General features: G+C 56.6%; 1 protein-coding gene across 1 annotated transcript; it reads right to left on the bottom strand.

The window, feature by feature from the left end:
* Nucleotides 1–385: 385 nt before the first annotated feature.
* On the bottom strand, nucleotides 386–18,730 carry ROBO3 (roundabout guidance receptor 3). The gene is made up of 28 exons (XM_055415951.2): nucleotides 18,571–18,730; nucleotides 15,257–15,583; nucleotides 14,630–14,787; nucleotides 13,859–13,979; nucleotides 13,622–13,760; nucleotides 13,188–13,315; nucleotides 12,580–12,704; nucleotides 10,763–10,934; nucleotides 10,256–10,461; nucleotides 9,637–9,718; nucleotides 9,181–9,346; nucleotides 8,816–8,982; nucleotides 7,843–7,964; nucleotides 7,437–7,662; nucleotides 7,098–7,219; nucleotides 6,712–6,883; nucleotides 6,420–6,605; nucleotides 4,559–4,582; nucleotides 4,425–4,467; nucleotides 4,073–4,212; nucleotides 3,343–3,537; nucleotides 3,040–3,178; nucleotides 2,655–2,867; nucleotides 2,116–2,264; nucleotides 1,878–1,988; nucleotides 1,530–1,697; nucleotides 885–1,069; nucleotides 386–565 (listed from the first exon to the last, which is right to left on the bottom strand). Exons 1-28 carry the CDS (start codon nucleotides 18,728–18,730, stop codon nucleotides 554–556), a joined length of 4,158 nt encoding a protein of 1,385 aa, XP_055271926.2. The 3' UTR covers nucleotides 386–553.
* Between the last annotated feature and the right edge of the window lie 3,390 nt (nucleotides 18,731–22,120).

Genomic DNA, 22,120 nt, shown 5'->3' on the forward strand with positions numbered 1-22,120 from the left:
CCTTGAACTCCTCCTTTCTTTGAATTTTGAAAGATTGCTGTTGTTGTAAAGGGCGTATTTCCGGATTGTGGAGGAGGGCACCGAGGGAGGGGCTCTGGGATGGTGGGACAAGTTTCTCGAGGTTGGTTACGTGGAAAGTCCCTCTAGTGGTAACTGGGGAGACAGTGGTTCAGTTCTTTCTGGAGGCAAGACAGGTGGCATCTTAGCCCTGCCCTCACCTAGGGCTTTCGACTGAAGAATTTCAAAGGATACACACCTGCTCACAGCCCCCTTCCTCCCTATGTCCTGCACAAAACCAGACAGGGCTCAGGGCTCTGATTCGTTCTTTTTATTGTGTTTTTTTATGAAAAGGTATCAGATGGCAAGGAAAGATCTGGCTCTCTGGCTTCTACGCCAATTCCTCAGGGAGCCCCAGGCATTGTTGTGAGAAGGAGGAGACCCCTCCTCGCTCCTCTCTGCTCAGCCCTCATTCACCAGGGGGAGGGGCTCACGTTCAGATTCCTGGCCCAGGGACAAGCCCTTCCCTGTGGAACTTCTGGCTTATTGTCAAAGGTCATCTTGGTTCCTAGAGAGAGAGAGAGAGGATGGCTTGCAAGGCTCTGGCCCAGGGCCAACAGGCCCCTTCGGGGATGTGCCTCTTCTCTGGTCAGCTCCTCTCCTGATCCTGCTCCCCTGTGGAGCCCAGGCCCCTCTGTTAGGTCATCTGTATCCATCCTTTGTCACCTCTGCTCCGGGCTCCTCCCTTCCTCCTTACTCACAGGGTCCCTCCTTTTGATACTCCCCCACCCCACCCCAAGCCCTTGATACCTTCCTATTTGTAATCATTCCTTGGCCCAGCCTCCCTAGCCCTCCACTCTCATTTTCTGGCCAGCCCCAGCCCCCACCTCTCCACGCTTCTGTCCGGGCCTTTGGCTCTGACTCCGGCTCCGGCTCCGGCTCCGTCCGGGGCCCCGGGATCCCCGAGAGCTACCGGAGCCTCTGGAGGAGTTGCTGCCAGCTGTGGAACAGGTGCTTGTGCCCTGGCCCCTGGACAGGAAGCTTGGTCGGCTGTAGGGGAGCCAGGCTTCTTCTGGAGCAGGAGACAAAAGGGCAGTTGGACTCAGGCAGGGGGCTAAGCAGGGCTGCTTCCCTCTGCCTTGTGCCGCCCTGGCCGCCACCCCAGCTCTGGAAGAAGAGTGGAGGGCAGACCATCCTGGAGACTGAGAAGCAGCAGCAGCCAGCCCAGCCCATGGCCCTGACGTGACCAGTGCTCAGAAGCCTGCAGGGAGCCGCCCCACGAAGAGAGGGCCTTGGGAAAGGAGGGACAGAGCACCCAGCCCCCACTCTGCACCTGGGCTCCAATCCTGGGGAAGGATATGATTTGGGAACTGGAGGCAATTCTGCCCAGAGAAAGCTAGAGAGACAAGTTGCATGAATCCAGCTGGAGGTCAAGGGTGAGCTGTCTTGAAAATGAGCGCACCCTTGGCACCCTCCATACACTAGGCTGCCCTCCCAAAGCCCACCCTCTCTGTAGCCATGGCTCTCCTTACCATCTGGGTGGGGGCGCCGCTGGGCCCCCAGGGGCGCAGCGTGCACCAGTCTCTTCTCCCCACTGTGCTCCCGCTCCCGTTCCAAGGAGGACATGCTGCCTGCTGCCCTCAGCCCCAAGGCCCAGCTTGCCTCCTCCTCTGGTGGTGGCAGGGGTGGTGGGGGCAGGTCTGGGGAGAGACCTACTGTCAGCAGGGTCCCCTGCTTCTCCTGACCCCAGGCTTTCTCCCACTCCCACTCCCTGGCACCGGGAGGCTGTGAAGGAACAGCCTGAGGTTTGGGTTCACTGGCTCCCTCCTCCAGCCTGTCCCCACTCCTGTCACCATCTCCCAGGCTCACGGCCCCCTCACCTCCAGGACTGTGCTCCCGCCTGTAGGGAAGAGCCTTGGGTTTCTTCCGGATTCGAGCGCGGGGCCCATGCAATGGAGGAGTCAGCTCTCCAGGCACCGGCCGGGCTCTCCCTGCGGCATTGGGAGACGGGATGGTGGATAAGAGAGGTGGTCAGGAAAGTGGCTTGAGGGTGAAGGGGAAACAAGCTTTCGGGAAGATGCGGAGGTGTGGGGCAAGCTGAGGGGTCTACAGACTCACCAGGGGCACTGCCAGCTGGAGCAGGAACGGGGCTGGGGCTGTGATGGGGGCCAGAGGGGCCAGCACCCAGGCCGGCGGGCCTCCCTTCGTGGCTACTCAGGGTGGGCTGGGAGACACTGAGAGGGGAGCTTGGCCCGAGGGGCAGCCTCCTGCAATGACACAAGACAGCATTTGTTTGCTCGGCAAACACTAAGTGCCTTCTGTGTAGCAGGCACTGGGCTAATCAATCAGCCTAATACTCAGATGAATAAGACATAGCATGTCCCCCACAAAGCTCCCACCCTAGTGCAGTATGAGGAAAGCCATCTCTGAAATGCCCCAGGAAACTTGCAGGTCACTCCGATGGACAAAGTCTGCAGGGAGTGAGAAACTTCGTTTGTCTCCACGTTTCTCCTCAAGTCACACTTCCACCCCGATATGGTCATGAGACCTCCGGACCCCAGATTCACCCATCCATCCATGTGTTCATCCATCCATCCACACACTGAATAGATATGTACAGAGGGCTGTAGCATGCAAGGTACTATATAGCTCCCTACCTGGGCATCTGGTGGAGATGGGGAAGGTCAGTGGGGGGCTGGGGAGGGTCAGGAGGTGAAGGGGTGAGAGTGGCTGTGGACTGCTGTCCATAGGAAGGTGTGGGAGAGGGGGTTTCTCCTCGGGATGGAGGGACCAAGCACCCCCCACCGGAGCTGGGCTCTGCCGCATGGCTCCTCTCAGGCATTGGTGGGCACCACTCTTCTGGGTCTGAGCTGGGGGCAAAGACACAGGAGGGTAAGGATGACTAAGTAGCTTCATACCCTCGCTTTGACCTTCCGTTGCCCCTTCCCTTCTTCTCCCAGCATCTTCTCCCTCCTTGCCCTGGCAGGAGGCCCTGGGCTGGTCCTTTGTGTACAGGCATCTGCAGGCAGTGAGCATCCTTACCTGCCCTCCAGCTCCTCCTCAGGCCCCTCTGGGCAGCTCAGTTCACAGGAAGGGGGCGGGGGAGGCAGGGCTTCTGGCCAGTTGAGAGAGGGCATCTGTACAGGCTTTCCCAGAAGCTTCACTTTGCCTCCCCTGGCTCCTGAGAACGGGATGGGGGCGCACAAGACACAGGCAGGAAAGAGGCAGCGGTGAGACACATCAGAAGCAAGTGCTGCATCAGGTCCCAGAGAGGAAGGGTGGAGGATGCTCTTGGGGAGGTGCTACTCAGGGCTCAAAGGGGGGTGTTGGGAACTGGAGTCATACCACTGTCCCCCTGGCTCCATTCTGGGGGAGCATACGGGCTCCAGGTGCCTGGATCTCCTGAAGGATGTGGGGGGAACCCCCCGTGGAAGGTCTGCAGCTCCTCTCCGGCTGGGTCAATGGTGCTGTAGACAGGACCTTCAGCAGAGGCGGCTGTGCCCCGGGCCGTCTGAGCCAGGTAAAGGGAGATCCCTGCTTCTGAGGGGAGAGAGCAGGAGACCCAGGGGAGCAGACGGGGCAGAGACAGGAAAATAGAGAGGGCGAAAGGAGATCCCACTTCTTGCCCCCACCCCAAGCCAGGGTAAAGTTTGTGTGTGTATTAGTTGCTCAGTTGTGTCCAAATCTTTGGGACTCCATGGACTGTAGCCCATACGCTCCTCTGTCCGTGAAATTCTCCAGGCAAGAACACTAGAGTGGGTATCTATTCCATTCTCCAGGGGATCTTCCCGACCCAGGGATCGAACCCATATCTCTTTTGTCTCCTGCGTTGCAGACAGATTCTTTACCATCTAAGCCACCAGGGAAGCTGGTGATCTTCCCCAACCCCAAGCCGGGGTAAAGGTTAGGCACAAGAGAGTCTCCCCCAACTCCCAAGAGCCTCCCAAGGATGGAGCGGCCTCAGCAAGATGGGATGCCCTGGCCCCCTTCAGTTTACCCCGGCAGTGGAGAGGAGAGAGGGTGTGGGGCCTCCTGCTACTGCCCCCCCTCCCCAGGGGGAAGCAGACATCCTCACCATTGTAGTATCTGTCATCCGGGTCAGGATTGCTTGGGCAGCAGCTTCCCCTGGGGTCCTGGGCTGAGGGGCTCCGAGATGAGTGAGGCCACGAGTCTGCCAGCCACGGGTAGGGAGCAGGGCCAAGGCCCATTGGTGGCCTGAGGGACAGAAGGTGAACACTGGGGACAGAGAGCCTGCAGAGGCCAGCGAATTAAGGGAGGCTGGGTAACGGGAGCTGAGGACTTAAAGGGGGAGGGTAGGGGTGGGAGGAGGGAGAGGCTCGGCACCAGGAGGCAGACAGGTGTGGAGACAGAGGGACTGGTCTCTTGGGGGAGGGGATCATTCTTGGGAGCTGAGCTAAGAGAATTACCTGGAACTGGCCGCCGACAGACCCTCTGAATGCGGGAACGACACTGGGGAAGGTGAGGGGGAAACTGTGAGAAGCGCCCCTACCTGGGATCTGAACCCTACTCCCCACCCCAGAGGCAGAGACAGATGTCTTACCTGCAGGTGTGTAGGCAAAGGAGGCTTCCGAAAAGGAACCCGTGGAAGAAAGAAGAGGGGAAATGGGAAGAAAAGTCAGAAATATCCATATTCCTGTCCACTCCCTGGCTGTGGTCCTAATTACGCCACTCGGGTGGTACCTTGAACCAAGTTCATCGGAATTCCTAGGGCTTTGACTCAGGCATCAGTATTTTTCTAAAGCTCTCCCAAGTGATTCCTGCGTGTAGCCAAGACAGAACCTTTTATCTAAGAGACTTCAGATCTTTCCAGACAGGCACCACCCCAGGAAGAAGGAGAACTCAAGTCTCCTCCTTTCGGCGGGCCCCACTCCCTTCCATCCAGACCCCGCTTGACAATTTATCACCTGGGATCGTGGCCACACTCCCTCTGCCAGCATCCAGGCTCCAGGAAGGGAGTTTCCCTCCCTCCACCAGACTTGCCCCTTCTCTACTGAAAGTATTAGTCACTCAGTCATGTCTGACTCTATGACCCCATGGACGTAGCCCGCCAGGCTCCTCTGTCCATGAAGTTCTCCAGGCAAAGATACTGGAGTGGGTGACCATGTCCTCTTCCAAGGCATCTTCCTGACCCTGGGATCGAACTCGCATCTCTTACATTTCCTGCATTGGCAGGCAGGTTCTTTACCACTAGTGTCACCTGGGAAGCCCACTTCTCTAATGAGGCTGACTGCAAAGCTTGTTCCTCCACATACACCAGGAGTCTAAAGGACAAAATTTCACCCCTCTCTGCAGACTGCGCCCCCCCCATGGACTTCGCCCTTTTCCCCCTCCCGGCGGTCCCAACAGCTGGCGATTCCACCATGGGCACCCTGCCTCTGTCCAAGGGGCTGAGCTCCAGTGCCGAACCTTCCCATGACCTCCACCCCCTCACCCTGACTCCACCCCCGCCAGCAGCTGAGTCCCTCCTGAAGCACAAGCTGGAATCAATATTGCCAGGAGAAAAATCTATAACCTGAGATATGCAGATGATACCACCGTTATGGTAGAAAGTGAAGAGGAGCTAAAGAGCCTCTTGATGAAAGTGAAAGAGGAGAGTGAAAAAGTTGGCTTGAAGTTCAACATTCAGAAAACTAAGATCATGGCATCCGGTCCCATCACTTCATAGCAAATAGATGGAGAAACAGTGCAAACAGTGACAGACTTTATTTTCTTGGGCTCCAAAATCACTGCGGATGGTGACTGCAGCCATGAAATTAAAAGATGCTTACTCCTTGGAAGGGAAGTTATGACCAACCTAGACAGCATATTAAAAAGCAGAGACTCGACTTTACCAACAAAAGTCCGTCTAGTCAAAACTATGGTTTTTCCGGTAGTCATGTATGGATGTCAGAGTTGGACTACAAAGAAACCTGAGCACCGAAGAATTGATGCTTTTGAACTGTGGTGTTGGAGAAGACTCTTGAGAGCCTCTTGGACTGCAAGGAGATCAAACCAGTCAATCCTAAAGGAAATCAGTCCTGAAAGTTCTTTGGAAGGATTAATGGTGAAGCTGAAACTCCAATACTTTGACCACCTGATGTAAAGAACTGACTCATTTGAAAAGACCCTGATGAGGGGAAAGATTGAAGGCAGGAAGAGAAGGGGAGGTTAGAGGATGAGATGGTTGGATGGCATCGCCGACTCGATGGACGTGAGTTTGAGCAAGCTCGGGGGAGTTGGTGATGGACAGGGAGGCCTGGCGTGCTGCAGTCCATGGGGTCGCAAAGAGTCGGACACGTCTGAGCAACTGAACTCCCTTTCCATTCTCCGCGCCTCCCTTCCTGGGGGAGCGAGATCTCAAGGCTCCGCCCACCCCGCCACCGAGTCTCCCAGCCCCCGGGCGCCCCGGGCTGGGCTCTCACCGGTGTAGTGACTGAGCTCCTTGCGCTGCCTCCGGCGCCGGTAGAGGGCGGCGCAGAGCCCGAGGAGCAGCGCCCCGCAGGCGGCGCCGCTGCCCGCCAGGAAGGCGGGCTCCCGCAGCACCCTCGCCAGCCGCTCCGCCAGCCCCGGGCCCGCCTCGAGCCCAGGCTCCAGCTCCGGCGGGGACGCTGCGGGGGTCAGAGAGGTGAGGGGCGTAGAGGCACCCCTACCTCAGGACACCCCCCACCCCAGTCCCGAAACCCGCCTCCTCCCTGCCAGCCGCTCCGGACTCACGCAGCTGCACCGACACCGGGGCGCTGGGCACGCCCACGCCCGCGCTGGTGGCCGCCGCGACCTGGGTCCGGTAGAGGAGGCCGGGCAGCAGTCCCCGCAGCACCGCCGAGCGCGCCCAGCCCGCCGCGGACCGGTTGAGATGAAAGCGGCTCTCGTTGCCCAGGCACCAGATCTGGGGAGGCCGAGACCCGGGCTTAGAGAGTCGGAAGTGGATCTCTGAATGGTGGGAATGACGCCTCAGCCAGGCGTAATTCACTCGGAGAGAGCACTCTGAAACCTCTCCCTTCTCCAGGCCCAAAGCCAGTCCTAGGTTCCCTCCTCCCTGATCCTAACCCTCTCCCTCCACTCCCCAGCCTGCCCACCCAGGCCCTTCTCAACCCCTGCACCTGGTATTCCTCGATGACCCCATTTTGCTGCGAGGGGAGCGGAGGTTCCCAGGACACAGTGATACTGCTGTTGCCTTCACCCCCCAAGGCCACCGCCACTCCCTGGGGGGGACCACTGGGGGCTGGGCCAGGGTGGAGCATGGTGAGAAGGACACACAGACAGTCATTGCAAGCTGCCCCTCCAGCCCCAACCTTGCTCAGCCTCCCAGTTCTAACCTCTTAGGGAACTGAGAGGTGTGTCTCCTCCCCCCACCCCTTGCCCTCTCCAGGCAAACCTTCCTCCTCCCCTCTCTCTCTTCCCTCCTGTCCACCCATCAGCGCTGTGCTCCACTCCCTTACCCTCCTCAGGAATACTCCTGGTCACCAAGGGGCTTTCAGCCCCCAGCTCCTCCTGGCCTTGAGCTTGCACCTTGATCTGGACTTGGGTCCCTGGGGGGAGTCCCCTTAGCACTGTACTTTGCTGGTTTGGGGATGGTAGGTCCAGCACCGACCAGCTTCCCCCATCAGGTCCTGCTACCCTCCAAGACACCCGGAAACCTTGCACCAGCTGGACTGGGCCGTCTACCTGTGGGAGACAGGACAGAGGATGCCAGAGGAGGGGCTGGAGCCAACAAGTCCTCCTGTCCCAGCCCCTCCTTCACCCAGCAGTCTTCCCCAGCTACGCACCTTGCACACTCCCAAACGCATTCCCCTATGTCCCCCATCATCATTCCTGCCCTAACGCTCATCCCTAGGCCACACTCACGGTCCAGGACACCTGCAGAGTCCGAGGCCCAAGGACTACAGGCTCCTCCAGACGCACAGCCACTTCGGCCAGTCCCTGCTGGCCTCTCCATGGGTCCTCCACTGGCCTGGATGGGCTGCTGTCTGCTGACCAAACAGTCCACTCAGCAAGGGCCTCTGGGACGGGGAGTCAGGACTGAGGCCATGTGTATGTCCCACCCCTGCCCTGCCCCACAGACTGCTACTTAGTACTTTGGAGCACATCCCAGGTCAGGAGATGGCTGGTCAGGGGAAGAGCTCCCAGAGGTGGGCCAGGGTATCCTGCTTTCTGCATATATTTGTTGTTGTTCAGTTGCTAACTTGAATCTGACTCTTTGCGACCCCACGGACTGCAGCAGGCCAGGCTTCCTTGTCCTTCACTGTCTCCCAGAGTTAGTGCTCAGATTCATGTCCATTGTGTTGGTAATGTAATCTGACCATCTCATCCTCTGCCACTCTCTTCTCCTTTTGCCTTCAATTTTTCCCAGCATCAGGGTCTTTTCCCATGAGCTGGCTCTTTGCAGATTTATGTTTTTTTTTTTCTTTGCCTGAAGGCATGACATGCAGGATCTTGGTTCCCTGAACAGGGGTTGAACCTGTGCCCCCTGCAATGGAAGGAAGCATGAAGTCCTAACCACTGGACCACCTGGGGATTCCCTATTTGCACCTTTAAAGGCCTTGTTCCTCATCTCTTATAGGAAGATGTCCCTCCAAGTTTCCTTCTAGTCCTGTTATCTGTGAGTAAAGGCTCAGAAGGGAGGAGCTACCAAGATGACTACATCAATCTCTGTTTCTCTCTCCTCTGGTCCCTCTGTGAAAGGGAAGCATGACTTCCGATTCCAGGCCGGCCACCAGGACAGAAACTAGAACCAGGTAGGTGCCATAACTTGTGGGCAGGGGGTGCTCTGTGGTGTTGCATGCCATACCTGTGATCCAGAGATCCGGGCCTTACTCACCCTGGGTGCGGATGGGCTCAGAGACGGGGCTGGGCTCACTGAGGCCCCAGGCTCCCACGGCTCGCACCAGGAATAGGTAGGTGGTACTGGGCTGCAGACCGCTGACCGTGTGTGTCTCCAGCTGCACGCCATCCGCCACTGTCCGCCACGTGTTACCAGCGGCTTGGCTACAAGAATGAGGTGACAGGGCTGTGCCAGCCCAAGCTGTCTATTCCCTCTCATCCATTCTCTGTCAGACCCCTCTAACTGCTCCTCAGCTGGGGAGACAGAACTGGTAAACCTCTTCCCCCCACAGCCAAGACTTTGAGGACACAGGCGTGCCTCCCGATAGCTTTCCAGGTTTGCATTGGAGACTTCCTCCGTACCTGAAGGCCTCTATCACATATGAGGTGACTGTGGCCCCAGCTTGTGGGTTGGGCTTCCAGGTCAGAGTAATGCTGTTCTTGGTGATCTCAGTGACGACAGGCTGCGAGGGAGGTCCCGGAGGGGTACTGGGTTCTGTAGGGGGGTCTGGTGTTGCTCCCCAGTCTTCTGCAGTGAGGAGATAATCTTTGAGTAGAAGGATGGGGAAAAGATGGCCCCAGCGTAATCATCCTCCTTCCCAGAGGCGCTGTGAGAATGGTGACGCTGGAGCCGGGGACAGAGTGAACTGACCCTGCTCACATCTGCTCCCACGGGTACCACTTCTGACCTCCTCCCCCGCCCAACCACAGCCATGGCCTTTGGAAGATAGAACCAGTTCTGGGGTTTGCGGGGAGGCATTGACCACCTTGGAGGCCAATTTGGAGAAGAGTGCTGGCAAAAACAAAGGAAAAACTCACCCCGTCTCCTAAGCCAGCCACTCCAGGAGGCCTCTCCTGTGGAGCTCTTGGCCACACAGCTGTAGACTCCCATGTGCCCCTCCTGCAGGAGAGGGGGAGAAACTGGCACACTCGGAGTGAGCAGGGCAGGGCGAAGGGAGGGGGTGGGTACATGGGAGGATGGGGAGGATGCTGTCCACCAGGGACCGGTGCCAAAATGGAAGACAATTTTTCCATGAATAGGGGGGTAGTTTGGGGATGATTCTCATAAGAAGCACGCCACCTGGATCCCTCCCATGTGCAGTTCACAGTAGGGTTCATCCTCCTGTGAGAATCTAATGCCAGCCACTGCTGATCTGATAGGAGGCAGAGTGCAGGCGGTTATGTGAGAAATACGGATCAGCTGTAAATACGGGTGAAGCTTTGCTCGCTCACCTGCTGCTCACCTTCTGCTGTGGGGCCTGGTTCCCAAGAGGCCCAGACCAGTACTGGTCCGTGGCCTGGGGATTGGGGACCCCTGTTCTAGGTGGTCTGAGAGGAAAGGGGCAGAGATGGAGTTCAAGTCGCAGCAGGCACTAGAGTGGGGCAAATGGACCACACGGCCGTTCTCAGTTACTTGGGCTCCAAGAGTGAGCCTAACCTGCACGCTGGCGATGTACAGGGTACCATTGGCCATTATACTGAGCTGGACGTCATCCCCTTGCAGCCACTGCCCATCCTTCTTCCACTGGACACTAGGTTGGGGATTTCCGCTCACTCTGCATGGCAGCCACACGGAGGAGCCCAGTACCAGTGTCTGGTTGGCTGGTCCCTGGAGGATGATGGGAGGCAGTCCTTCCAGGGAAGCTAAGAGAGGAAGAACTTGGGCATCTCAGGGGAGGGTCCTGGGTTCAGGCAACCAGCCCCGTGTCCTCGTCTCTACCCCTTCACTTCCCCTCCCCTGGATGTCGGAGGGGCTTCTATAACCATGTGTTCTCTCTGTCTGGGATCAGCCATCCATTAGCGGCTTCTGTACCTGGTTCCCAAACTTCACGGACATGTGCCAGGAACATGCTTCTCCCCGTGCAGACATATTACATAGAATTCAAGAAAAATAGACCTCTTTCAGCTATTACCTCCATCCAGCCCTATCTCCATGGGCACGTACCTCCTTTTACCTCCAGCAGAGCCTTGGCCAGGATGCTGCCGGCCACACTGACAGCCTGGCACACGTAGTAGCCTGCATCCCTGCTCTGCACTTCGGTGATGTTGAGCTGGCCTCTGGGAGAGACTGAGAAGCGCCCCGTGGGCTGAAGCGACTGACTAGGGAATAGCAGAGCCTGGGGACAGAGCAAGCAACAGAGCCGGGTGGCAGCTGCCAGGGAGAACTCCGCGTTCTCAGCAACCCCAGGATCCAGAGAATTCCTAAGGTTCTGGTTCATAACGCTGTCCCTAGCCAGTGTTGTGACCTGAGGCAAAGAAGCTAAGCCTATTCACAACAGTAATGGATGATTTGGGGGTGCACATCCCAGCTCCACTAGCTGGGGAAATCTGAGCAAGCTAGTTAACCCTCCTGAGACCCAATTTCCCCAAATTTGGCTCTTAGAGGATAGTTATGAGGATTAAATCAAGTAATTGCATGAAACTCTTTCAATAGATTGAGTGAGAAATATTAAGTATGTTCCGCTTCTCTCTGGTTCTAACATTTTAATTAGATACACAGAAGGTAGGGAAGCAGGTTTGGGTTTCAGGAAAAATGACACCACACTGAGCCCCTCTCTGATACCTATTCCCACGCTCTACTACCATCAACATTTAAAAAATATGTATCTGGCCACGCCGGGTCTTAGTTGCACCGGGTATTTGTTGCAGCATGTGGGATCTTTACTTGGGGCATGCGAACTCAGTGGAGGCATATGAGATCTAGTTACCTGACCAGACATCAAACCCAGACCCCCCGGCATTAGGAGTGCGGAGTCTTAGCCACTGGACCACCAGGGAAGTCCCTATTATCAGCATTTTTATTCATTTAAGAATATAATTAAAATGAAGCAGTTCACAGTGCTAGAAAGGATATTGAAAAATCAGGGTTGTGGATATGCAGTGAGGTGGTGGTGGCCTGGTTTCCTAGTGGGGTGGGTTTAATCAGACTTAAAATTTGTTTCATGGGCTTCCCTGGTAGTTCATCTGGTAAAGAATCAGCCTGAAATGCGGGAGACCCCGGTTCAATTTTGTTTTATGCTGAGTTCCATACCAAAGCTGCTCAGGGTAGAACCGTCTCAGGCTCATCTCAGAATTCTGAGATTTGTCTGTGAAGGTGAAAGAGGGGTGACTCTGAGCTCCCCCTGGTGGAAGTCTTTTGTAAGTAGATGAGCCTGTCACTTTCTACCCTGAGCAGCTTTGGTATGGAACTCGCTTTCCAGAGCAGGATGTTAAAGTCCAGGCCCAGGCGTGGGGAGGAGGAAGGATCTAATTGGATCTGCTACATCCTCAGCATATGCGTGTGTGTTAAGTCACTCAGCCGTGTCCGACTCTTTGTGACACCATGGACTGTAGCCCGCCAGGCTCCTCTGTCCACTCGGATTCTCCAGGCAAGAATACTGGAGTGGGTAGCCACTCCCTTCTCCAGGGGAATCTTCCCCACCCAGGTATCGAACCCTAGTCTCTTACATCTCCTGCATTGGCTGGCAGGTTCTTTAACACAAGTGCCACCTAGAAAGCCCACAACCTCTGGATAGCCTTGTCCAAAACAAAGATTCTCCAAGGAATTCCCATATAGGACTGTTCCCTGCCACCTAACTATATTCTCCTTTGTTCCAGGCCTTTTATATTCATTAGCTTATTTAATCCTCCCAAATAACATGCACGGGTTTCTGGGAGGAAGGGTAAGACCCAAGCCCAGAGAGAAGTGTGCAGAATGTGAAAGGAAGGAGGCTGAGACCCAGAGGAGGAGCTGTGGACAGGCCCTGAGAGCTGGCCACCTACTTGACTTCCCTCCTTCTGCCAGAAGATGGCAGGCGGGGGGTTTCCTTTGGTCTCGCACTGGAAAGCCACGCTGTCTCCAGGAGCCGCCATCTGGTCCTGGGGTTGAGTCACCAGCTGGGGTGGGACTGGGAAGGGGAGGGAGATGAAGGGACAGAGAGTCAGGGGGACTAAGAAGGGAGGGACAGGAGAAAGAAGCATGTCTGTCTCCTGCTCCAGCCTGTTTGGCTTTCTCCTCCTCCCTCTCCTCCTACAAGTCTCAGGGTGTGTGTGCTTAGTTGCTCTGCTGCTGCTGCTAAGTCGTTTCAGTCGTGTCCGACTCTGTGCGACCCCATAGACGGCAGCCCACCAGGCTACCCCATCCCTGGGATTCTCCAGGCAAGAACACTGGAGTGGGTTGCCATTTCAGTTGTACCCAAATCTTTGTGACCCCATGGACTGTAGCCCACCAGGCTCTTCAGTCCACGGGGATTCTCCAGGCAAGAATACTGGAGTCTCAGGGGACCCACTCATATCTCCTGCTCTGCCCTTTCTCCGCCTTCTCCACCTCCACCCATCCTCCATCTGCCCTCGTCCCATGCCCGCCAAGGCCGGCCCAGGGGGGCCCTCACCGTGAACAGTGAGGGAGCCGGATGCTTCGGCGCGGCCTACGCTGTTCTCTGCCACACAGGTGTAGGTCCCCTCATCTTCAGCACTCACATGCCCGATCCGAAGGCTGTGGTCGCTCTGGATCTCGTACCTGCTCCCCTCCCCACCCCCAGGCTGGGTTGGCCACAACTACAGACCCCTTCTCACATCCCCCAGGATGGACACCAGCATCAGGGTATGTAAGGACAAGGCAGACCTCTGCAGGGACAGAAGCTGGTACTCATGGACCCATGAATGGAGGTGGGGACTGGTTGGGGCAGGGCCACGGGCTCTGGGAACAGACTGCATGGTCCAATGAGAGGCATCTACCTTCTTTTTCTTTTTCCAGTTTTCTAGAGCTGGGTATGTCCTTGAGCTGATTGGGTCTCCTTACTGGCAGTAGGAAGGGGCTTCTCACCTGCCTGTGGGCAGTTTCCCATCCTCCTTGCGCCAGCGTAGACGAGGAGGGGGATCCCCCTGCACCGCACACGGGAAGTCCACGGGGGCACCAGCCAGGACCACCTGATTGACTGGTCTACGCAGGAAGGAGGGGCGCTCTGTGGAGGGGTGGGGGGAGTGAAGAGTCAGTGGGTCTGCACAGCTACTCACTCCCCGGGCTGCCCACTCCCGTAACTTCCAAACTGCACACGCCTACCCAGGACCACAAGTTTGGCTGCCCCGCTCTCCCGTTCTCCTGCCATGTTGGAGGCCACACACACGTACATCCCTGCATCGCTCTTGAAAGTATGTGACATCATCAGCTTCCCTCCACGGATCTGCATGAAAGCACGCTTGTTTATTTGACCCTCGCAGCAAGCCAGTGAAGAAGACCAGTGAAGCTGACCCACTTGTAGTAGTAGTCACTCAGTCCAAAGTCCAACTCTTTGTGACCCCGTGGAGCCCGCCAGGCTCCTCTGTCCATAGGAGTCTCCAGGCAAGAATACTTGAGTGGGTTGCCCCAACCCACTGGAGGATCTCCATGGGATCCTCCTGACTTAGGGATGGAACCCAGGTCTCCTGCACTGAAGGCAGATTCTTTACCATCTGAGACACCAGGGAAGCCCTCCAAGGAATCCTTAAGTGATTTGCCCAAGGTAGGGCTCAGGTGTATCTTTGCTCCCGTAGCCCAGACCACCTCCCACCAGTCCATAGGGCATCATACTCCCACCTTCTTACACCAGTTCCGTCCTACCCATGCTGATTTATCCCCTATTCAGTAGCTGACTCTCAGCCTCCGGTCAGCTAATGCTCCAATTTAAAATCTGTTACTGATTCCAGGACATCCCCCACCCCCAAGATCTTTAGATTCAGACCTTCCTCCTTTGACACTTGTCCCAGACCTCCAGCCTAGGGGCCTGACCTTCAGGATGTTCCTGGTCAGGACCTGGCTTCCAGTGAGATCCCCAGCCCTGGTCTCACCCCTCACCGTGATCCTCCCCTCCTCCTCCTTGAGTCTAACACCATCCTTCTTCCAGGACACCGAAGGCTCTGGGTGGCCGCGGGGGGGCACGCATTCCATTACGGCTGGCTCCCCCACTGCCACCACCGCGTTCCCAGGAGACTGCCGGAAATCATCGCGGAGGACTGGAGAGAGGGAGAAGAGAGAAAGCCAGAATGAATGACCAGAGGAATAAATAGGTGCCGTCTATGGGGTCGCACAGAGTCGGGCACGACTGGAGCGACACAGCAGCAGCAGCAGCAGCAGTGGTGACATAACTGGGTGAGGACCCAGGAAAGTGTTTGGTGGAAGAGCCGGATCATCACCGCCGGCCAGAACTCTTCGGCTGCTACAAAGACCAGGCCCGCTTCCTCCTCTGGCCAAGGAGAAGGTGTAAGGGAGGCTGCTGCCACCCACTTCAGTGTTCTTGCCTGGAGAATCCCAGGGACAGGGGAGCCTGGTGGGCTGCCATCTATGGGGTCGCACAGAGTAGGACACGACTGAAACGACTTAGCAGCAGCAGCTGATGGGGTGAGATTGGGACTGGCTTCGGATGGGATTACCCGCTGCCCTCCCACCTCCCCGAAGCTCTGGCAGCGACCAGCAGACTCCTACCTGCCACTTCTAAAGAGGCGTTTCTACTAGCCGCTGCCCCCAGGTAGTTGCGCGCCACGCAAGTGTAGACACCCTCGTCTGGCCGCGCGCGGCGCCCATGCACGATGCGCGGGAAGAAGAGGGCGCCGCTGGGCAGCAGCAGGCGGTGGGCGCGCGGGTCCTCGCGCGCCGTGGCCACGCGCGCCCCATTCTTGTACCACTCGATGTTGGGCCGGGGCCGGCCCTCCGCGCGGCAGGGCAGCGTGGCCGGCTCGCCGCGGGAGACGAGCAGGTCTGGCGGCTGCTCCACGATGCGGGGCATCGCGTCCTCCGGGCCGATCCTTGAACCTAAGGTGGGATGGATGGCGCAGAGCATTCACACCCGGAGATCAGGTGAGAGCGCCAGCCTTCAGAGGAAAAAAGAAGCCGACCCGCCCATCCTCTCTCTGGGTAAGGTCGAGTTTCTCCTTCTAGGCATCTGCCCCGCATGTTCTTAGGCTGGAAAGGAGGTGCCTGAGAACAGACGCAAGCGCCTAGGAAGACTGAAGGCTCCTGCCTCCTCTCCTGACAAGTTCAAGTGCAGAGTGACTGGACCACGGCTTGGCAAGTAGACCACGACTCTAGCCGACTGGTTTTCAGTCCCCCAGCCGCGCTGGTCGCGTTTCATCCCTGATCTGTGAAAAGCTGACACTTGGTTGTCCACTGAAATGGGACTGTGGCCCAGCCTGGGGATCCCCTTAGGAAAGGGAAGACGCGAATAGTGGACTGTGGCCTGGGACTGGAAGCGGCCCTTAACCTGGATTCTGTAACTGGGCACAGTGCCCTTCTCACTGACACCCCTGATAACCACGTTTCCTGGTCTTTTTAAGTCACAAGAATTGAACGCAAATGATGGTGGAAGAGTGAGTAACGCTTCTTTTCTAAGAAGGCATAGTTTTCAACAGATTATTCTACAGGTTGATGTAGCCAAGAGAGGCTAAGAATCATTGAGCGAGGAATTCGTCTAACTTTTCTTGGTCACTCAGATTCGTTCACCCGCATGTCTGCCCCTCCCTTGGTCTACAGACTTCGGCTTGCTTTTCATCTTCAGTTTGGGACCCAGGATCCAGGAGCCGGTTGAGTTCAGACACCCCACCCCCAGCTTCGTCAAAAACGGATTTGTAACCCGTAGTGGCCAGTAGGCGTCGCTGCCGACTCGCCTAACCTGGTGTCCTTAAATAACTAAGGACCACTCCACACTTCGTTTTCTGCCTTCCCGCCCATTCCCACCCTGGCTCTATTCCAAAACCCACGGGGACCTCTTGCTTCCAGCCACTGAGTGGTACTGAGTTTCATTTTCAGCCCCAGCTCTCAGAAGTTCTTGAGACAAAGCTGCACGATTTGCCCCAGCCTGGTGCTATCCTGGGGAGAGTGTATTTAACTGGTTTGGGACAAGATCAGTTTCCCTCCCACTTAGGGAAGGAAGAAATTTTTCTCGACTTCCTCCATCCTACATGGAAATCTCTGTTTCTCACTTGCCTCTTTTCCTCTATCCCATTCCAGTCCCCATTCAGGCAGACCAGACCCTCGGTGGGCAACCCTGTAGTGGCTAATGCTCAAGAAATGTTATGGAACTGACCAGGGTTGGAATCTCAGCCAACACTTCCTAGCTGTAAGAACTAGGGCAAATTATGAACTTCTCTGGGTCGAAGTTTCTTTACCTGTATGTGGGAGCTGTGATGGAATTTCATAACTCCATTCATGGGATTTTCTAGGCAATAGTACTGGAGTGGCTTGCCATTGCCTTCTCCTGGTCATAATACCATAGTGTATGTAGAGAACTTGTGAGAAGGCGCCAAGAGTATGGCTAATCTACCATTAGTTAAGGGCTCTTTCTCCCTGGCCCACCTTACCTTATCTTGATCTCTACAGTCTCCACCTGAATCAGACTTTTCCAGGCTCCAATACACCCTTTCCTCCCTTCACATAACCTCAGGTGTAATGGGAATTGGTTATTGTCAAACTTTACAGTGCTTTTGTGACTACTGGGATATTATTCATCCTGAGTTTGTCCCCTCAGTCGCAAAATGTGACCGTCAACGCACCTCCTTACATTTTCGAGCTTAAAGTGTGGTGACAACACTCTGTAAGAGCGCTGGGGGAGCAGAGAGGTTTCCAAAGTGTCTGTGGGGAGGGTTCTGTGCTTAATCTCCCTAGGAACCTAGGAGGGTCAAGAGACTGGGGAATCCCAGATCATTCCCAAATTTCTTCCTCCCTGCTCCCTCCGTACATACCACGCCCTTCTCGTTGGCTCTTTCCCCTTAATTCCTGTAGACACAGCTGTGGGCGCCCTTTCCCTGGAATTTCTTCCCTGTCATTCCCGGTCTCAGGAGATGCTTCGCAGCAGCTAATGAATAGCTAATGGCCATGCTAATGGGGCTCTGGGGCTCCTCCCCCAGCACCTGGAGTACCCCGCTCACAAACACACTCATTGGCCGGGTCTTCTTTCTGGCCACCTTGCAGTCCCCAGCACGGTGCTGATAGATTCGGGTGGGTAGAGGCAGAGGGATGGAGGCTGTGACCGCCAAAGAGGGATCAACCGCAAAAGTGTTCAGGGAAGCGCGAGTTTCCGATGTGGCCGGCAGGGGCGCCATCGGGCTCGCCCCAGCCCCCGGCGGTCCCCTCTCGCCGCCGCCCCGCCGCGCTCCGGGATAGCGCGCTGTCTCGGTCATTTATTAATCACAGTAATTAGAGGTAATGACCTCCCCGCCGGCGCTGCCCGCCTGCCGCAGCTCTGCAGGGGTGGGCCTGCGGTGAGTTCCACCTCTGAGGGGCAAACTTGTAAGTTTCCCTGAAACGGTCGCCGCCGCTGTCGTCTTCTGTAGCAATCACATGAAACATTTTGGCGTCATCACCCTCGTCCTAAGTGAGTTCTTGGGAAACTTAGACTGCCGAAGGGAAACCCGCGCCCTGGGTGGGTCGCCGAGTGGCCCGGCTTGCCCAGGCCCTAGGGTGACTGCGCCCCCTCCTCTAGCCTCGGCGCAGTGGGTCGGGGCCTCTCATACTCCGGTTCTTCTCACCTGGGGTGGCCGGGCGTCGGTTGGGGAGGTGAGAAGTGGCGGACTCAGTGGCCATCTCCTCCCAAACCCTCGACCTCCCGACGATGTCCTCGCTAAGATGCGTTAAGCCCCAAACTACCCATTGGTTCCCACCACCCGGGAGGCGCTGGGAAGCGCTGGAGGGCGCCGCTTGGTGCCGGACCTTAAGACAGGAGCGCTTTGGACTTCCCCGTCCGCGCCTCCCTCCCACCTTACCCCTATCCCTGGATCTGAAGTCCCCGTGGGGCAGGGTCTTACCGTTGAGAGAAGGATCTCCGGGGGGCAGCAGGCTTTGGTTGAGCGCCGCCACCGAGGAGTTGAAGCCGAAGAGCAGGTCGCTGGAGTTGGAGATGTCCCCGCCCAAGGAGTCCGCGAACAAGTTCATCTGCAGCAGCGTTTTGAGCAGGTAGCGCAGCATGGCGCGACCAGATGGGGACCGGGGCTGGGGGCTCGGGGCCCAGCCCCTGGGTCTAAGACCCGCGGGCCGGGAGCCGTAAGCCCCTCCACAGCCTCTACGCGCTGCCCCAGCCACGGTGCCGCTCTCCTGCCGGCGCGCCTGGGTACCGTGCGTGCCTCCGCGCGCCCTTCCTCCTTCCTTCTCTCTCCACCCCCCAGAGCCGGGGTCCCCTGGGAGCCGAGCGGGCAGAAAGCAGGTGCCACGCCGATCACCGCGTAATTAAGGGATTAATCCGCCTCTCTGCGCCTTCCCACCCCCACCCCGACGGCCACTAGCTGGGCCAGAGACCAGAGTTGCCTAGCGCGCGAGTTGGAGTCCCCGCCCCGCGGCCTGCGTCCGACTCCAAGCGTCCCGCGTCGGTTCTGGGCACCGCAGGCGAGTTTCTCTCCTTTCTCACAGCACCCAAGATGAGGGATGAGACTCTGTCGGAGTCTGCCCCTGTGCCTGAGTTCAAAGGAGGAGACCCTTCTCTCTGTTCCTAGCCCTTAGGAAACTGAGGCAAAGCCCCAGATCGCTCTGCTAGCTCTCCAAGTCCTGACTGCCACTTCCTCCAGCGTCCCTGGGTTTTGCGGCGGGAGTGCGGGCTGCTGGGTGGTTTGGGGCGGGAGTTGGGGCTGGGTGGAGAGTAATTCCGCGGTGCGTCCACCCCTTTGCCCAGCAGTCGCTGCTTTGTAGCCGAGAGACCCGGAGATGAGACGCTGCCTCTTGACCCCGGAATCCTTACCCCAGACCTCTTAATCTCGTGATTCTTGCAGGATGCTCCACAGGGATGAAACCGGAGGCGAAAGCCCGGGGAAACCCAGGAGCAGCTCACATCTATTTGCTCTGCCCTGACTTATTTTATGCTCTGACTTATTACGTCGTTTTACTTTTTGGAGGAGACTGAAGGGGAACTAGGGTGTCCGGGGCTAAAACAAAGGCAAGTGCAAAAGAAGAGATGGGGTTGATGGAGACCTCGCAGGAATCTGTTCAAACTTAGTAACGATCCTCCTGGTGGGAAGGAGGTCACAACAATCCCCACCCTCACCACACACAGGCCCATTCCCAGCATGCTTCCGACTTTCCTGGAGTTCTTAATACCTGAGGACCTCCAAGTCATACCTACCTGCCTACATCAGTTCAGTTCAGTTCAGTCGCTCAGTCGTGTCCGACTCTTTGCGACCCCATGAATCACAGCACGCCAGACCTCCCTGTCCATCACCAATTCCCGGAGTTCACTCAAACTCATGTCCATCCAGTCGGTGATGCCATCCAGCCATCTCATTCTCTGTCTTCCCCTTCTCCTCCTGCCCCCAATCCCTCCCAGCATCAGAGTCTTTTCCAGTGAGTCAACTCGTTGCATGAGGTGGCCAAAGTATTGCAGTTTCAGCTTTAGCATCACTCCTTCCAATGAACACCCAGGATCGATCTCCTTTAGAATGGACTGGTTGGATCTCCTGGCAGTCCAAGGGACTCTCAAGAGTCTTCTCCAGCACCACGGTTCAAAAGCATCAATTCTTCAGCAATCAGCTTTCTTCACAGTCCAACTCTCACATCCATACATGACCACTGGAAAAACAATAGCCCTGACTAGACAGACCTTTGTTGGCAAAGTAATGTCTCTGCTTTTTAATGTGCTATCTAGGTTGGTCATAACTTTCCTTCCAAGGAGTAAGCGTCTTTTAATTTCCTGGCTGCAATCAGCATCTGCAGTGATTTTGGAGCCCAAAAAAATAAAGTCTGACACTGTTTCCACTGCTTTCCCATCTATTTCCCATGACGTGATGGGACCAGATGCCATGATCTTTGTCTTCTGAATGTTGAACTTCAAGCCAACCTTTTCACTCTCCTCTTTCACTTTCATCAAGATACCTGCCTACATACACACACACAGTTTCCTAGGCTGTAGGTGGTCTTGGGATGTCAGGGAAAGAGAGACCAAAGGCATTCTATTAGTTAATATCTGAGGTGAGGCCCTGCTGATGGTGGAGTTCCGGTTCAGTCGGAGGGCTCTGTGATGAGATCAGCTTTGGGGTGGCTTCTTCCAAAGTGGATGGAGGCAGGGGAACAGGTCAAGATTGTGGGGGTGGGGAGGAGTGGGGTACCACACAGACGTAGACCCCAGACTCAGGTAAGTCAAGAGTTGACTGTTTCAGGCAGGCAGCTCTCAAGTGAACCAGAGACTTAGTCAAGGGGTGAGAGCTTGTCCCAAAACACCTCCCTCAATCCTCAGGGCAAATGAATGAATGCTTGGGTGTCTTCTTATTGCCGCCCCTTCCCTCCCTCCCCACCCCAGCTCTGCCCGAAAGGTGGCGAGGCCAGAAGCAGGAGGTGCAGAGGTGGGGGGTGGGGGATGGAAGGGGAAAGCAGAGGGAGGCCGCATCCTGGGAACTGTTCTTTCAGCACCCCGTCTGCCCTTGCTGGGGCCCCCAGATGACTTAAATCCGAGCCGACCTTGAGGTGGGGTAGGTGGGAGAGGCACTGGTGACACATTCATTCTAAAGCACTGGATACTAAGAGGCAGGATCCGGTCCTTGCTCCAGGGCGAAGTTGCGTTCAGATAAGATAAGTGGTAAGGAGTAGGTTTTTCCTTCAGAAATCAACCCCTTCAGGAATGATGAACCCAGGTGGCCCAATCCTGTATTTGCCTATGAGAAGACTTCACACTCCGGACCTGTCTGCTGGTTGTTCAGGAGAAATCAGACCACTTACTCTGCTCTGATGCTTCAGGAGCCCTCTGCTCCCCCTCCTGCGGACCCACCAGGGTCACCTGGGTTCCATCACACCAGAGGCTGAGCCGGGACAGGAATCCAGCCTCCTGACTCCGGGGCGGGGAGGGCTGCAGCAGACAGGAATGCGCATCCCGCCATGTGGCTCCTGCCCCATCCTAATCCCCTGATTTGCTCCCGGTCGGCCTCTCGGCAAACACAGGGCCTGCCAGCGTCTGGGGGCTTGTCACCCTGTTAGCGGATTTGTTCCCGGAGACAGCACAGTTAATTGGCCCTTTATGTGGGGATCAGGGCTATTTGCTCAGGGTTCCCTGAGCGGAGGCTGCGACTCAGCCCATGGGCAAGCCTGCCTCCTAATGCCTGGCATCCTAGGTATGGAGGCTGGACAAAGTGGGGCCACTCTTCCTTTCCCAGACTCTCCTGGCCCAATCTCCCGGCCCTCTCCTGGTGTACCTCTTAACCGTACCCTTTTGTTCTTGTTTCTCTCTGCTCTTTTCCGCCTTGTACTTCTTTGTATCTCTAGAATATGCTCCCTTTGAATCAGCTCAACTGAATACCAAGGGGTGCAGTACTCAGCTGGGGTGTCCTGAAGAATAAATACCTCCCAACCACAGCCTAATTCCCACCCCTCCAGGCAGGGTCC

The sequence above is a fragment of the Moschus berezovskii genome, chromosome 25, assembly GCF_049115385.1.
Source record: "Moschus berezovskii isolate FMDL1 chromosome 25, NW_MosBer_1.0, whole genome shotgun sequence".
Classification (NCBI taxonomy): Eukaryota; Metazoa; Chordata; class Mammalia; order Artiodactyla; family Moschidae; genus Moschus; species Moschus berezovskii.

Coding starts and splice junctions, on each gene's coding strand:
- ROBO3 (XM_055415951.2), bottom strand. CDS start 18,730: ATGCTGCGCTACCTGCTCAAAACGCTGCTGCAGATGAACTTGTTCGCG. Junction 4,468..4,558: donor CTTTGCCTACACACCTGCAG/GTAAGACATCTG, acceptor CACCTTCCCCAG/TGTCGTTCCCGCATTCAGAG. Junction 3,179..3,342: donor ATGGAGCCAGGGGGACAGTG/GTATGACTCCAG, acceptor TCCCGTTCTCAG/GAGCCAGGGGAGGCAAAGTG.